The 18838-nt window shown below is 30.0% G+C and overlaps 2 protein-coding genes across 2 annotated transcripts in view; both read left to right on the forward strand.

Moving 5' to 3' along the window:
• LOC114119454 (NADH dehydrogenase [ubiquinone] 1 alpha subcomplex subunit 13) overlaps positions 1-18838 on the forward strand; it is a 189456-nt gene that overhangs the window by 72790 nt on the left and 97828 nt on the right. The window lies entirely within an intron of this gene.
• The window catches only part of LOC114119456 (uncharacterized), a 72297-nt gene that overhangs the window by 48371 nt on the left and 5088 nt on the right, over positions 1-18838 (forward strand). The window contains exon 2 of the mRNA XM_050199356.1: positions 155-258. Coding sequence (XP_050055313.1) covers positions 155-258 — 104 coding nt within the window. The remainder of the gene's footprint in view (positions 1-154; positions 259-18838) is intronic.

Here is an 18838-nt window from a genome sequence, read left to right on the forward strand (position 1 = left end):
ATTAAGTACGGGCGGCCCAGGTGGTTATATAAAGTATATACGCACTATAATATTATAGTACACATTTTCTTTACCGCACATATTATCATACTTGTATCTTACATACGTGCTTATATCTATGAATTTATAAACATTTCGTTTATTTTTTTTTCAGTTATCCTGCAAAGAACTTCGGTGAACATGGGGCAGCTAAACATCCAAGGCGTAGCAACCTGTATGTACTTGTGCATGGACGCATGCGGCTTACTTTATGGCTCGGTAAGGCAATCACGCATATTAAATATATATAAAAAAAAAAATATTATATTTATTTTACTATAATACGATTTTTCATAATATATCTATGATAATATCAAAATACGACCTCGACTTAAATAATGACGCAATCGCGTTATATTGTACCTATTTACTATATAATACAATATAGAAACTTAAATCTTTAAAAACAAAAAAGATGATCGTGGCTCGTAATAATGCTTTCGTTTATCAAACTATCGCTTTTTTTTCGTTATAATTAAATAACGATGATAAAGCGATATAACATTATAATATAGGTAACAGCTAGGCATATAATATCACAATGCCATGGCACAATCCGATCACGCGTGTGCGTGTTTTCTATACAATATCTTATCGAGCAGCTTTACAACCTACTTGTGACAGTTATGTTCTCTATAAAACACTATACTATATAGTCGCATCATCGCCTGTAGCAGTGATTTTTTTTCTCATAAGAAAACACCATATTATTATAGTTAAGTACATATTGTAAAATATGTTTATCGTATTTGTAGATCGCATACGCATTGCAACGTTCCTGCGACGTTTTATTTCTATAATATTTTATATATTTTTGGATATATTATTTGGATATTATACATTGTATGGTTTGCATAAAGTGTCTACTGACCGTGTATTATGCATAATATGTGATTTTAAAAGTCCGGAGGTGTTAGGAACTTTACACGACTAGGTATATAGTATTTTAGATTCGATCGATTTTGTTGATTTTGTTGTTCTTTTTGATTTTAATCTCGCTTTTATTTGGTCATGCATAAAACAAAATAGGTACCTATTACAAGTTTTATTTATACACACTATAGAATATTATATTCAATATAACATCGACGCGTTTACCTATTATACTTTCGTGTGGGTCTTAACACATACATGTATAGTATATTTATATATATACATATACATAACTATAACGACGTGCGTTCTTAATGTGTTATGTTTAGCGAAAATGTACATGTATGACAGTGATTTAACCTACACTATACACACAATCCATGTATTTTGTATCTGGTTTATCTAAGGTAACAGTTGTAGAACTTCGTTTCGAATGAAAATCATTATAAATCAAACATCACAAAAAACATAACTTGTCCAAAAATGTATAATTTGCATTCTGGTTAGATATATTGGGATGTACGTCTAGAAAAAAATAAAACTATATTTGACAGCACGCAACTGGTGTATGAATAGAATGTGGTATTTTGACACATTAAACGTTTCAGGGTTTTTTTTTATAAATATATTATGGTATGCTTCATAATTTTATAAAGTTTTAAAAAAATTAGTTATAGGTACATAAAAAAAAAAACTAACACCTACATAATATTATGAGATTCAATCGGTGTATATATTATGATTTATAATAGACAGTATATTGTTCAATACCCGAAAGTATCAGAATGTATTATGAGCTATTAAAGTTATTTAAAATGTTAAACATTTTAATTTGTGAACGCGTCAATATAATATTTTATCATCGTTTCAAGTGTTATATATATTATGTGCATATTGCTTATGAGTGTAAATTGATATCAGTAGTTGCATTTAATTTTAAATTGATTGGAATTTTTTTTCAATAAAAAATTACAGGCAAATAAATTATTAATAATATCCCGATTTCCCGTTGTTGATAATTTTAGTTTAATTTAATTTAAATATTTCAATGAACTATACTAGACTGGTTTGTCGATAGTAATTGTATAGTGTACGAAGAACAAATTATAATATTTACCTGTTGGAATTTAGAGTATGCGCGGAGATATAATATATATATATTTAAGCTGGTGTTAATAAAATTATGGTGAAAATATTCGGACATTTATTATAATAAGATATAATATGTATGATTTATAATTTGTTCGTGTAATTCGAAATTAATATGTCTATATTATGGCATAAAATAATCGTTTTGGAAATATGAAAATGTATAATTTACGCATAGAATTATCTATGTTGGAATAAAAGGTATAATACATACTATACGAGTATTATTAGAATATTTGATAAATATTTACCATGCGTGTTACCTGCATTATTTTGAAACTCAGTTCGGTAAATTATTATTATTATTTCTTCATGATTATTGGTTATTAGTTATCATACGTTATTATTTGATCGTCTAATAATTGCGTCAAAATCACGACGGCGCGGCGGCGCCGTGGCGGTACATACATAAGAAGTAAGCTCGGTATAGGTTACTATCTAGTATATAACTATATTATCGATATTATTTACAAATGATATTAATCGTTTTGGGAGTGGGACATTTTCTCTGGGGGTTTCCAATTCAAGAGATTAATCGATTATTCGATTAATCATTTAAAAGGATTTTGATTTTGTTTTACTTTCTAATGATGTATAATTCTTAGCCTACATAGCAATGGCTAACTGACGATTGCGTAGGTACAAAAACAGTGGTATTGCGTTGCACTACGTATAAATATGAAGTTTTAAAAATATCATATATATTTATTCCTGCGTTATTTTAGACGAAATAGTAATAATATCATACTAAAATATTATTAACTACCTATTCAATATTATATAACACTATCGTATATTATTCAAACAATTTCCTTTGCAGACGTGATAGGGTTACACATAGACAAATGAGAAAAAACCTTTGCTTTGCGACATAACGAGTCTCTCACCTGCCCGCGCCTTCAAATAATAATAACAATAGTTATAAAAAATTGGTTTCTTTTTAATTATTTTTAACTCGTCCGTCACACTGTAGACGCATACGTCGTTGCGTAATTTAATTGGGAACATTTAATCCAAGTCGGGTTATAAGTTTATAACACAATCAATGGGTTAACATCGCATGCACCGGAGCCAGTGGTGGCTGATGCTGCGGCCGATCATTGTTATAATTAGTGATACGCGTACGGACGTTGAACTCGGTGAAATAATAATACGAATCACATATGAAACCGATGTCGCGGTCGTCTCAGATTCGCCAAACGGAATTTGTGGAAACGCTTCCTGTGCATTGTGCAACGTTTATAATACACGTGACATATTATACTATCACATCGTATTTTTAGCTGTGTTGATTATAATATTATAATAAACAAACAACACTTTCGTCACACATATTCTTTGTAATAATATATAATATTATGTGTGTGAATTTATACACACACACATACAAAAATATGTATAATATACATCAAATTTAATTTCCGTTAACGCGGACTACTCGCCGATAGATCTCAGAAACTACATTGCGAATATTTTTTTCTTAATCATGTATAAATGCGTACAGGGTGTCCAGGAGTTTTGGTCTTCGTCCTTCGTTCGCGTGGGTACATATACCGGACGATTACAAGTATAATATTATTACATAATGTACTCGCGCGCGTTTTCAACACCGTATTTAATTCGAGTATGAGTAAACAATTTTACACTACAAATTCGTAAAAGTTTGTATTATATAACACAGTATCTATGCTTTTATCGGAATCATTTTTTCCAAAAATATATTATTATAATTATAGGCAAAGAAAAATAGCCATCGATAGAGAAAAACACGAAGATACACCCTGTAAACACGAGTGTAATAGATGTTAGTTGTTTTTTTTTTTTATTTCGTCTGCGTTTCACTCATCATTCTCTGATCACATCTCGATTGTATCGTAATGATATCACGTTATAATGCTCGGTGGGCACAATACGTCGCTTTTATAATATTTTGTATAAAATATACGCATATCAATGAATTCGGTTTATTTAATAATCACATACAATGCGCGTAATCTTCCCATTATATTATATTATATAGGTCTACATTATGTGTATAATAGGTATTAATCGTCTATGATGCTGTGTGGTCGCCCGTACGCGTATACAAGGTGATTAACCAAGCATGCCCGCCCCTTTTTTTCTTTAACAATGCAGTTATTCAGAATGTTATTTTTGAAATTTTTAAATATACCAAGTTAAAGTTCATAATATTCTCAAATTCGTGTACATTGTTGTACGATTTATGAAGAGTCGGTTGAGATACAAACTTCTATTTTTTGAATGAGTTCCTCTTTAGATCCTCCTCATTTTTTCTACTATAAATTATTTATTCGGTAATTTTTCTGAAAATGGTGACTTTTTAAAATCAAAAATCAAACGAACAGTTTTTAATATTTTGATTTTGTGCACTTTAAATATGCTATAACTCCATGGTAATGGGTTTAGAAGTTATAGGGCTATATACAGTGAGTTGAACATATTTTAGTTATTAATATTAATCTATCAATATTTAAAGTTTTTTTTTTTTTTCGAATAATCCAATTATAATTACACCAGATCCAATATTATATTTATTTTATATTTTTTATGACCATTTTTTTTTTTTTTTTAGGACCATTATACTTACTATAAATATTTTAATAGCTAAACATTAGGTATTTATTTTAATTTCGAAGGAGTCACATCAACTTTTACAAAAAAACTATCCACTAAATAATTTACAGTTAAAAAAAAGTGATTTTTACAAAGAAAACAGAAGTTTGTATCGACACAAAACACTCCCTAAGTAGTACAAAACATTTTAAGATCTTGAAAATATTATGTTTTTTAGGAATATTCAAAAATTGCGAAAATCATAAGTTGATGAAAAATAGGGGTGAGAATGCTAGACGAATTATCTTGTATTATAAATACTAAATAAAATAATAATAAAATATCCATTACCGGTTCACGTGTTTTACATCGTTTCGTTTTTGTAATATTATAAAATGAACACAATAATTATGACTCATAACGAACTTCTACGATTATGTTATTTAGTATTATAATTTATAATCACTGTTTTTTTTCTAATAAAAATCAAAGACGTTAATCGAAATTAATTTTTCCAAGATGTACCTCTTCACTATGTTTATCAAATATAATAATATTATGTAGTTAAGTACCGATTCGTTTTTTTAAGTGGTTCGATGTTTTTAGTATAAATTATTTAGTATATTATACTAAATATCTCCTAATATATAGGTAGATTATAATATTATATTACATATTATACGTAATAATAATTTGTCTTCGTTAGTTTGCAGATACGAGAAAAAATGTTTTAATAAGATTTATTTTAAAATAATTTACTACGAGTTTCAATAATAGTTTAATAATAAAAAAAAAAAACACACACACACACATAAATTCGTGTTTAAAACAAAAACTCGTTTTACCTAAATTACGGGGACGTTCGTTTACACTTTTCGCTAGTTAGTAACACTTGGCCATCATAATTCAGCTATACATTATAATATTATAGTGCTTAGAACAGCAATCGTCGTTATTATATATGGTGAAGGGCACACATTTAGACGTATAATAATACCTATACGTATGAATCTAATGTAGAAGACATCGCGGCATAATACGATAACATAATAATATGTCCGAAAAAGCTGTAGAAATTCGACACTATGTTATATCTGTTGGTAAAAATGAAATCAATTCGCTAAAAATGGATAAATATATAATTCAACGAGCAAGTCGGCTTTTCGAGCACATAATTATTTGCTCTATCGTTTAATCTTGATCGCGCGTCGGTAGTAAAATGCACGAATATATTGTTGTCCGGTCGGCCGATTTGTACGTATATGGGAGGACGTCAATTATTTCTCACGTCTTTATTACACACATCTAGAATATTACCCAAACCACCCGGTGATTTACATCCTATCGTCGTCGACGTATATTTTAGCGTCTCCGCTGTATTAATAATTACTAATAATATTATACAACACGTATGTGATATTATATGTTTTACTACGTACCCATCTCCTAGACGTATTACAACTGTGTGGTGTCGTAATAGTTTAAATTTTAAATGTCCTTTTTTTCTGTAGTTTTTTTTTTCTATTGAAAAGTCTTATTCATAATAGTAAAATTAACTAGGTAAATACATATTAGTACTCTGTACTAGTATATCTTGTATAAGTTACATTACTTTGTGTTTTCAATCGTGCATACTATATCCTTTAAATTTATTCGATAATTTTCCTTTCCTAACCTAACCTATCATATATTTAAAATAGTACATCATGTGTTATTTTATTTTTTACAATTACTGCAAAAAAGTTAAATCAAAGTATATAAGTTTCCTTGTAGAAATAATCTAGCCATATTTTATTGATTGATTCGCGCATGTTTTATAAAAATAGAAAATGTGTATAAAAAAGAGAAACTTTAAAAAATAATACCCCATGCGTGCTGTATGCCCGATATAAGAAGTAGTTTGGAGAGTAGATCATGAACTCCTTATATAGATTTGAATATTAGAACAGTGTAAAATAAAATAATTGTAAAAATAAGTATATGTAAAGAGCATTAAAGCGGCACCCCATTGAAAACTAGAGAAACAATAAGTATGATAAAATGATTGCTTTAAGTCCACGAGTACTTACGTGTTACTTGTACTGTATTAATAAATAATAATTGTATAATTCGTCATCGTCAACGAGGCGTAATAAGGACGTATATTGTTTTAAGTTTTAACTTTAGCTTAAATTTGGTCGTGTCATATCTTAAACGCGTTCAATGAAATAGAATATTATAATATACAATAAATTAAACAAGTACAATGAACTATTATTGTTTTTATATGCTTATTTCTGTTCAGTGTTGGATTTTGTAATTTTTAAATTGGATGCACGATAGTAATGCTCAAACATTCCTTTTTTAGAGACGCTTTTCGTGATGGCCACGATCTCTGATACATCGTACGTATTTTCTCGTTCCTAAATTTATATTGTCTTCGTATTGTTCCCAGATAGTCAATCGGAACTCGGGTGGGCGGGCGGATCCGATCAAAGGCATTTATACCATCCGACCCTATAGGTCTAAATTAAAACGTTTAAAAATCCTGTTGTCCCCGTCCGTTTTATTCCTCTCGTCCCCATCCCTAACCAAAATCGTGTTCGTACGCGCGCGCGCCTATGTGTGTGTGTGTAGCGCCTAATTGAGAGGCTTAGAGTATTATAGTACTAGTATTTATTGCCACCTACAAATATACGGTTCGGTAAAAGCGTACGTTTAACCATAATTTTTACCACCTTGACAGTTATAGGGTGTGCCGACCAAATTAACCGGTATCATATGCATTCGATGTCCGACGGAGTGTTGTTTACGGTTTTTCTTCTCCCTCGGAAAAAAAATAAAACGTACAACAAAAAACAAAATGTGTATAAATATTGTCCAGAGGGTTTTTATTTTTTTATTTATTATGTATATAATATTTTTTTTTTTGTTTGTTAAACAAACAGAGTCTTTCACACCAATTTATTACCGCAACAAAAAGAACACGCCGCGGTGGTCGATGTTTTGTGTTTATATACTTTATCGTTTTCATCCCCTGTGATAATATTTCAGGGAGTTAAAAGTAATTTCTTATGTCAACCACTCGTGTCTGCATCTACTGCTGCTGCAAGGTAAAATCGGCGTTTGGCGGCTTCTAGATGCAATTTACCATATTACCATTAAATTTGAAAAGACCGTCGAAATGTACACGTGCAAGACAATTTCCGTGATGAGTTAACTTACCTAAAATCCTGTACGCATATTATTTGAAATGGTCACGTGTGACTTTAAAGCATAATAACGATGAAACAGTTGCAATATATATTTTAACCTCGTTCGATCAAGTCTTTGGTGTATTTATTGTATATCTCGTAATGCTCGATAAAAATTTAAACTGTATAAATATAAATATGTTTTATTATGTTGATCACAGTAGCAATATCTGACGCTATAGTTTGCTCTGAAAAATAAATGATTTCCGGTGATCAGACTGGTACCTAACTTATAACTGATATAATGAATATCGTTTATTTTTGATGATGATTTGATTAAGAGTGAATCTGGAAATGTTCTAACGTTTGTCCATTGATTTCTGTACCGTTCTAAACAGTTTTTGAGTTAAAATAGCTAAGTGGATACTTAAAATTCTATAGTTCCATTATTGATGAATATAATTTCTTATAGTAATGATATTGAAATTTTTAATATTGAATAGTATATACAATTTAGAAACAATTGATGTTGTTTCTATAACTGTGATTTTAATTAAATATAATAATAGGTACGTTATATACAAAATACTTACCTAGATAATATAATTAGATGAAAATCTTGTTTTAGTCATGCACAAATTAATTTTTTACGGATTAAAACTTTCGCCCACAATAATAACCTTTTGAAATACGTTATTATTCCCAATAAAAATGGGAAATAATGAAAATATTTAATTGTGCCTAAATAGTATATAATATACAACATCAAAAGTTGTGTCTTTTAAATATATTTCTTCATGAAAAATACCTGTATATATTATTTTGAATTCATTTTTTCTGAATAATTATCCGTAGGTATTCTATATCACAATACACAGAAGAAGGTTTATAACATGTTCAAAAAATGCATCGTATATTTGGGTAGGTACTTCATTATGTCATTTCAATAATACTGTACAAAGTAATAACTAAAAAAACATCTTTTGTAGTATTTTATACAATGAATAATGATTTATAAGAAAAAACGGTATATTCTATAAATTATATGATATTTTAACGTAGGTACAACTCACTTACTATAAAGTACCTATTTACATTTTATTTGACTATCATAAAAAATACTGTTTTTGTTACACTTATTAAGGTGTATAAAAATATATACGTTGTACGTACCTAAATGTATTATGTTTAATACGAATTAACATAAAATGAGTATAAAACAGTATGATGACATAGCATATTTATCACTATAGATCTATGTATAGATATTATTATTATATTATATACTTTCTTAAAGTAAAAATTATTATCTACTACTCATGAATTTTTATTTTAATCGGCAATATACTGTTTTATCCACCCTCCTCCAACCGCTTTCGCGTTACTCCGTGAGAACAATATATTACTTTTATAATCACTACCTAATCAAGTTCCATCAACAAGAATTCTCCCCTCAAATTTGGTCAAGGGTGAATGAAATATAAAATATTATATTATAATGATGATAATATTATGTAGGTATGTTTTTATTTTTTATTTGATTTAATTTTTGAATTGTGTTAATTTATAACATTTATGGTTAGTACCTATATCTAAATGAAATTTTGATAATCATTGTAATGGTATGTTCATAGTCAAAAAATGTATTTTATTTAAGTTTTAAATAACTAACTATGCAACTATGCAATTAACACCCTCCCCAATTATGACAATGATTCAAAATAAATAAATAAGAAATTAATTTGTTCGTTACCAAAATTTTCCTTAAAAGACTTTTTTATATCATTTTTTACTTAGTTATCCATAGCTCAATATAGTTATTATATTCATTATTAATATTTATTATATATTATTGTGTCATACGATTGCTTTGTAACTTAACTTTGTAACTGAGCCACTTCCGTTCAAAACTAAAATGAATTAAGTAATATTAAATTTTAAATAAACTATAGGTACGTCATATTGTAGAATTTCTAAAATATCAATTTACAGACTGCCCACAGAATAATATCAATTTTTTTAACGATGATCAATCGTGTTCTACTGAATACAATATTTAATAGTATTCACATAGAATATTTTATCAATATAAAAATGTAATAAACCTACCTACAGACTATAGTTTATATATTGTTATAAATCATTTAATATTATATTGTATTATACATATTACGAGCGTAATACTCACAATAACGTTTCAAGATCATACAATTAATTAGGTTAATATTTTTGTTTTAAAACGATTGGTAAAAAAGGATATTAATATCTAAGTTACTCATATTTATACAAACTACTGAAATTGCATTAACAATATCAGTATTATGATTTAAATCAGTGTTTCTCAAAGTTTTTTCTATTATGATATACTATATAAATTAGATCCTTTTTTTACTTGCCAAGTGATCCATAAAAAATATCTAGTTGTACTGTTATAAAACTATTATAGTTTTTATTATAATTATATAATTTAGTCTTTATCTTAAAATATGCTCGTAACCCTTCAAAAAAAAAAACCTGATTCAAAATCGGAGATTTTTTGTGACATTTTCAGTGTGACATAAAATAATCACATTAACAGATTAATTCAGTAATATAATATAGGTATATAATTACTAATACATAATATGTACATATTTTTTAACTAGCTCTTTTTGTCCTGAAAGTATGTGAAGTATGATATCATACTCTCTCTACAGTTAAAATGCGTTTGTTTATAGTAGATTCCTAGATTGCAATACTGTAAAATCAATAAACATCTCCAAAAATTTTTTTTGGTTAAACAACGGACTGCCGAGCATTTTTGTTTTCTCCTCACGGACTCTCGAAAGTGCAGTGAACACGCGGGTTCTGCACAAGGACAAAAAGGCACGGAAACCGACGAAGTCTTGTCAAATGACGCAACGATCTAACTCTCTATGTGAATTGTATGCAAGGACGTGTAAGATTATTATATTTAATTTTTGCGCGCGTGCGTCTGGCTATCAATCGTTATTTTTTATGATATATAATATTATATAGTAGCACATAGTTGTTCATGTGTGTGTATACAGAACTAAAGAAATATGGGGAGAGAGTAAAACAAAGATATAAAATATATACATGTATAGAGAGAGAGAGAGAGAGAGAGAGAGAGAGAGAGAAAGAGAGAGAACTACCCAAATGATAATAGAAATACATTATGCAATAATTATTATCACGTCTATATAAATCACAAAACTGGTAACGCGTTTTGGCGGCGGTTGGGCGAACAAGAAGTTTGTTTTACATTTTTTAAACACTATGGCTTAGCCGCGAGCTGTCGTATAAATTTATATGTAATCTCATATTTTATTTTAACGTTTCGACAGCACCGTAATATATCAATTTTATTCGCGTAGTCGCAAAAATAAATGGACATACTTAATACGTATACATTATACATTATTGAATCTATACCGTAATATTTATTAGTGTGTCATTCACTAGACTCGCGTAGACACGTTTAGGGAAAACACTATAATACATATATTTTTTTCTACATCACGCGCAATTTGACTTATGTGTGTAACGATGTATTGTCGACTGTCATATTTGAATGAGTATTCGTAATAAAAATCACACGCACAAAACGTCCGAAAACATTTGTAAAACGTATTCCTAAACACATAAAACCGTGTTAAAATGTACGGTAAACAATGGCGCTTAATATTTCACACCTTTTCACGTACGTTCGACACGTTTAGAACATACGAAAACCAGTTATACCGCGCCACTATTGGAGGTACCTGTTTGAACCATTCAAGAAGAAATCTCCAAAATATATATAGTTTACCTAGTTTTAAGCACTTCTGAAGTGAAAGCATGCGTGAAAAAAAATCGCGCCAACTATGTTAAGCAGTAGAAATATTATAATATAATACAAACTCATATAAGCGCATTATAATAAAAAAACATTGGCAATAATAGTTTCGGATCGGGCGTTTACCGAAATCGACCTTAAACTTTATACGGGTGATAGTCATTTGAAAATTGAAATAAATAAAATAATACAAATAATAAGCACCGAATGTGTTATTATATTACGTCTCAATATTATCGACCCTCTGTAAGATAAATCGTCGAAGGTGGTATACATAGAACGTGTATCACACAAGTAGACGTATATATGTCGGATTAACTTTGACTTCAGAACAGCATAGTCAAACTATAGTATATAGTTAAATATATGTGTTAAATTGTGAAAATCGTGTGTTAAAAATTTGCTATATAAATAATAATATTTTACTGTACACTGCAACACTACGATTGTATACGACTGACTTGTTTTAAACGGATGCCGTCGTATTCGGTATATAATATATAAATACGTGAAAAATATATCTGTAATTATATTTCTTTGCAAAAGTTGTTTAATTTAATACAAAGTGGTAAAAGTCCAGTACATCAATACACTAACAAATTGTGATTCCGAAAATGGCTGAACCCTGAAAGATTACTAATTATCATATTGTGATATTTGAAAAAACAATAGAAGATAATATTATATAAGCTGAAATACTCGCATAAAAAAAATTATTTCATTTAAACTTGTTCTATATAATAACTTGCATATCGTCACGTTAGATATGTTTAGCGTTTTGCTAAACGATTTCCTCATACAGTTAATGAAATAGTAATATAAAGATAACAATAATACAGACATTTTTATAAAAATGATTAATCGATCTGCTGACACTCAGTTAACCGTTGATCGGTGCAATCTTGAAATTCGCACGAAAATCAGTGGGCAGCATCATCAGATAGAATTACACTATTAATGATAAAAAAAAAAACAAAACATGTTCATGCCAATATTATCAATAACCGTGACAAATACTATTATCTATTCAATTTCAATGTATCGTATTTATTCTCTGCTCCGGAGTCTCTAGACGTAATATAATATAATAACATTCAATTATTACTTGTAGTTAATTTTCGAAAATATTCTTAAGACGTTAAAGTCAAAGCTTTTGTGAGTTAAAAATAAAATAAAAACGAGGCCGTCCAAATGTCACTGGTAATAAAAACGTATACCGTCTACTGTGCAGGGCGACAATAAGTCCGTCGCCTGTATAATAGCGCGCGGTAGTTAACATTCTATATGAACCGCGCGCGGACCTCGGCGAGTTTATACGACCGAAAAACGTGATGTGTCCCAAACAATATAATAATATGATATCATGAGCACTAATTTGATGTACATTTGGCCGGTTCGGACGTGCAGTTCGTATTTTTATAATACGTAACGTTTACGTGTACACCATTATAGACGAGAGCGACAATTATATTTATGTATCATTCCTGGCCCGTCGTGGGTGCTAGTCCGCTGTCGGTCGTATAAAACATTGTATTAGCCCGCGCCGTACAGTGATCTATACTGATATGCGCGCACGAGAGAAATTATTATTCTTCCCCCATCCCCCCTCACACGTAATCGCAGACGAGCACCACAACTCGTAAAAATTTATTGGGCGCCGTTTTCGTATATGTAATATACTCTCTTATATTAACGCGGCGGCGCGGCGTATATAGGCGTTATATATACACATGTATACGTTTTTTCTTTGTACAACCTTCTCCGTTCGTTAAACAGAGTTTTAAATTATAATGCTCGACGGTTCAATTAACAACTATATCTTCTCTTACGTTACATTCTCAGAAACGGCCGCCGCTTATAACAGCATAATATCAATATTATTATTATTATTATTGCAATTTCTGCGGCTGAATATTTTAATAAAACGAGTATTATATTATTATTATAATGACGAATCACCGCCCCGAGTGCACATTGTTTAAGACGCACAAACGACATTGATTGTACAGCGCATCACTGCAGCGGTTCGAGATTTAGTCAGGCCGTTCCGTCGCTGTTGAATTTTTGAACCGAACCGCGATATCGCTTTTTCCAGAAATCCCCGATAGACCGACGACATATTTCAATATATTCTGCCGATAAGACGTAAAACCGGCACCGATCCTGAAGCGCAGTAGAACTCATGATCCTATTGCAGTCGATCAACTATGCTCGGATAACGTGTTAAAAAAAAAAAAACGGATATCACGAAAAATAAAAAAATTCTAACCATTGAACGGCGGTGTCGTTTGTCACATTGCTCGTAAAATATAATAAACTAAACACAGACCAATATCGGATTTACTGGAGATTAGAATACCACGATGGCCGCGGATAATATTATAATACAATAACCGACCGTCACGGTGATGAGTTCTAAAATATTATTAATTTTGTCTATGACGTTTAAAAACGCTTGTGGTAAAATCCGCGTATGTTGATATATAGTAGATGCGATTGTAAGGTGCGTGCACGAAATTATAGTACCGAAAAACCGATTTCTTTCGTAAAACACTAAAACATAATTAAATAATTAAATAATAACCTATTCGGAGTGACGGCGGTGTGAAGGACAACAATCGCCGGTACAGACGATTTCGCCCTCTCAGAGTAGTAGCCGCGTGCAAGTCGAGTAGATTTAGGCGCGTGTTTACCCATAACATATTATAATAATACCCGCCGAGCTCGAGTACATTATACGATATAATAATTATTGTCTGCGTATAGTTTTAACGTTTTCTCGGCGAAATCTACTCGGGCGACCGTAGACATCGTTCACTGCAACTGGTCCACCACCTATATAAACACACACACACGTATATTATTATGATAGAATATCGGTAAAACGCATGCGTACGTATGCACGACATTACATAATATTAAAAAACACTATCTTTTTGTTAAATCGTATTAAAACGAATACAATTATATCGTTATATGCCCTTATACAGGTAAAAATATATAGAAACGGGTTACTGTTCGCAATACCGTTTGGGCGATTTAATAACATTATATCATATACGAACTACCTATTATACGACCTACCACATCGCGTACGATTGATAACATTTTCAGTGATCACTGGTAATCGATATTCTCCAGACAACGCGACGATCCGGAATTATACATACATACTCGTATATATAATGATGACATTATATGGCTGTGCACCGTAACCACGTACAGTCTGGGCGTGAAGCCGAATGCGACGATGCTCGACTCGATATATTATATTATTATCGATGCGTCTCGATCTCGGCAGAAGCTTCTCGCGACGAAATCGTTATTTTAATGCCGTGTAATTTATATTACCGCACAACGTAATAATATTATCATTTATCGTGCCTCGTCGTCGGTCGCCGCGCGTCGTCACCTCGCCCGATCGCTCTCTGCAGCGGATGCAATATTATTATCAATCAAAATCATAATAATAATAACAATAATATAGGTATATTAACGCGCCAAATCAACCACACCTGCCGGCCGGGGTCCGCCCTCCTGTCAAATCACCTTTACACTATTGCTCGCGCGCGGTGCAACACGGCAGCACACACCGAAAGCCGTCGTACTCGTACCTATCTCGTCGGCAAATCTTTGCCAACTACCGAGTTGTTCGCTTGCGATGCCACCTGTGTGTGCGCGTATTTTTTTTTTTTTACTTATTATAACATTTTACCGGTTTGACGTTTATGATATACGACCGGAGGACGGACCGCACGAGTAGTTGCGTCGGCGACGACGGTGGCGGTGGCGGAACCCATTCGTCCGGCGATGACGTTGTTTCGCATTCGTTTTTATGACGGTGTCGCCGCGCACCAACTCCGCACCGAGGTCCGTTTTTTCCACCGATTATATTATATTGGCCATTAGGATAGGAATTTTTTCCGTTCTTATATACCGCTTGTAGCAGTCTCTTGACGCCCCGTTGCAGTTTATTTCGTCACAACCGTAGTCGTACACGTACGCCATCTAACAAAACACTAGTCCTTTAGGTCGGTGTTTATTTATTGTTACTTTATATGATATGAAAATATTTTTTATTTTTATTTATTTTTTTATTTTTTTTTTTTTTGCAAGACGAATGGCGTGCAAATATAAATACGATATAATGTACTATGTGACGGGTCGCGAAATAAAAATGAAATATTATACCTATCGGTCGAGATTTTCCTTGAAGATATTACGTCAAAATATTTTTTTCAAATAAATGTTAGTACAATTTTATTATTATTTTTCTGTGGGCGTGTATGCGTATTTAACACTGACACACAACTCGTTTCGGTTTCGACCGTGCCTTGCTCGACTGCACCATTTAACGCAGCTGCAGGTCAGTCGGTCTGACCGAAGTTCTGTGCGCTTTTTTTATTCCCATTGTTTAACAATGTATTCTATGCAATTATCATATTTTATGATATCAGCATGGCTCCAAGCTCAGACATTCGGACCGTACATAACGCGTACCCAATGTTACGTGAATATTATTAATGTTCTAATGTCCACAACTGGTACAGTCCATATTAAACATATTAAATGTTATATATATCAAAACTAAACGACGAGCTGTTTTTATTATTACTATAAGGTATAATACTTGTATATTTTTGGCAGTTAAATCTATCTTCGTTGCCTATGCTAAATAGGCACGCACAACTGCGTATAAATAAATGAGTACCTATACTTTGTGTTTTGAATAAAAATATGGAGATATTTACTTATCACCGTCCTCTAGTGTCCTGTTACTTCATTTTTTATGTTAAATAAATATGTTATAAAAGAATTCCAAAAAAGTAAACATTTTAACTGATTTCAATAATATAATATATACCTATCTGTCATTAAATTATTTCGAGTGTGTATGATTTATTATAATATTTTATTATTATACCAGCAAAAACAACACATTTATGTACCAAAAGAGCCAGCGAATTTTATTTGGCGTAGGACGATTACCATAATATATACACCTAAAGTATAATATTTAACTTTGTAATATTTAAAATAATTGTCATATAGGTAGGTACTTCAAATGCTTATCAAAACTATTCGCTCTAGGCGTTCCACAATAATAATATATCAACAAATTCTGCTCTACAATATGAAATTAATATTGAAGGTTATCATCCAAAAAGGTTAATATTAGACATTTTTGTAAATATTTTGTATTAAACATTTTTTAAATGAAATTTTAGTAAAATTATTTTTAAAAAAATCACAGCTGTTTTTAAGAACATTAACGGTTCCAGTTGAATTGGCGGTTCTGTAAATATAATCATTTATATGATTAGTAGATCTTGATAAAAAATTCACACAAAAATTCTATGTAGTTTGTCCCCATATATGGTATTTAGAATATGAATCTTTACACAGATAGTAAGACGAGAAAACACAACATTTGTTAATATTATTAATACCAACGTTTAAATATTAAACATAAAATAAATATTTCATATATTATACTAGATATTATCTGTATTTTGATCACAATAAATGTAAATATTTTTTAGCCTCTACAGATGTGTATACCACTACTAATTTTATAAATTTAATACTAATAGATCGTCGATTTAATTATTCGTGAAACACATGCATTGTTATTATTGATAATTTAACTTAATAGAAAATTAGATCATATTATTGTTTTTAGACTTTTTAACTTATTAGAGAAATTAAGAAAATAACTTATTAATACAAAAAAAATATTTCATTCACTCACATTTTTAATTGATTTTAGATATTTTATCATAGTATTAAAAATACTTAGTAAATCTTTAAAATCCTTTTTATCAAAACTATTATATATTTATATTGTATATATTTAAATAATTACATTTATTATTATAATACATTATGAGTATTTTTATTATTCTGTTTGAAAAATAAATTTATATATATATATATATAATAGTTCATCTATATTACTATTCAAAAACTCGTGTACAAAATCACAAAAAGGGTTGTTTTCTATATGTATTCTAAAATTAAACACCAGAAAAGAAAGCCAGACACTTAGGGTCCTTGCCAATATTTCAAATGTTTTTTTTATTTGACACACCGCCATTGATACTAAACGTTTTTTTTTTTTTTTTATCGAAGGTAGTACTAAAACGACGTTTTGAAATCCATTAAGTCATCGTAAATGAAATGTTTTAACTAAGAACTAATTATTTTAATTAAACGGGTAATTATACATAATATACATGATAGAAATTTAAAAAAGTAAGAGAATATGATAATTAATAAACAATAAAACACTACGTAGTGTCATAATATTAATGTACGAACAATTGTATATTATTTTCCTATCTACCTATATGTTTTATTTTTGATATCTAATTTTCAGTAATAAAAAATAATTATATTATACTTACGTATTAAGTTTTTTATAATTATTAATTATTCGTTCATTTATTAAACTATATCTTTTGCATTGTATATCAAAATACAAAAAAGTTAATGGTTATATGTTTAATATTGAATTGTGTGAAAAACTAACAACAATATATTATTTTTACAACTAGAAAGATACATTTTTATTAGCTTTAAAACGACTTGATTGGCAATTGTTCAATACTGTGTTTTTAATGCACTTTAAATTCTGATGAGCAATGTGATTAACTTTCGTTAAAATAGTATTTGTGATCTATAAGTGACTATTATAAGTGGGTATAAACAATAAATACATAACTTTGGATTGTATCCCGTCGAAATGGCGAAATTTTCATTATTTTTACTCCCACAGTCCACGGTACAATGTTAAAAATAGTTTCTACTTAAAGCATAACCATATTTTCTACGGTTAACGATGTATAAAGAGCTTTAAAAAAAACTTATATGTCGAATAAAACTGCGTTGAGTTATTTTGAATAATAGTATTCATTGCGATCGCGGCGATGAAAGAAATACACATCAGTATAATTGTTTTAATATGTATTCAAACGCCTCAACTTCAAAAGTTAAGTAATGGTGCTCTTTTTAGATAAACAAATATTCTATTTCTGTATCCGTCGATGACAATAAAACTTACAATTAATCAATACATCGAAAATCTATTAAAGTAATTTTAGATTTAAAGTGGTGTAAAGAGGCTATTAGTAAGAACGATGTTATTTTGTTTACACACGACACACAATATGTTGTTTATTATTATTATTAT

The sequence above is a fragment of the Aphis gossypii genome, chromosome 2 (assembly GCF_020184175.1).
Source record: "Aphis gossypii isolate Hap1 chromosome 2, ASM2018417v2, whole genome shotgun sequence".
NCBI lineage: Eukaryota > Metazoa > Arthropoda > Insecta > Hemiptera > Aphididae > Aphis > Aphis gossypii.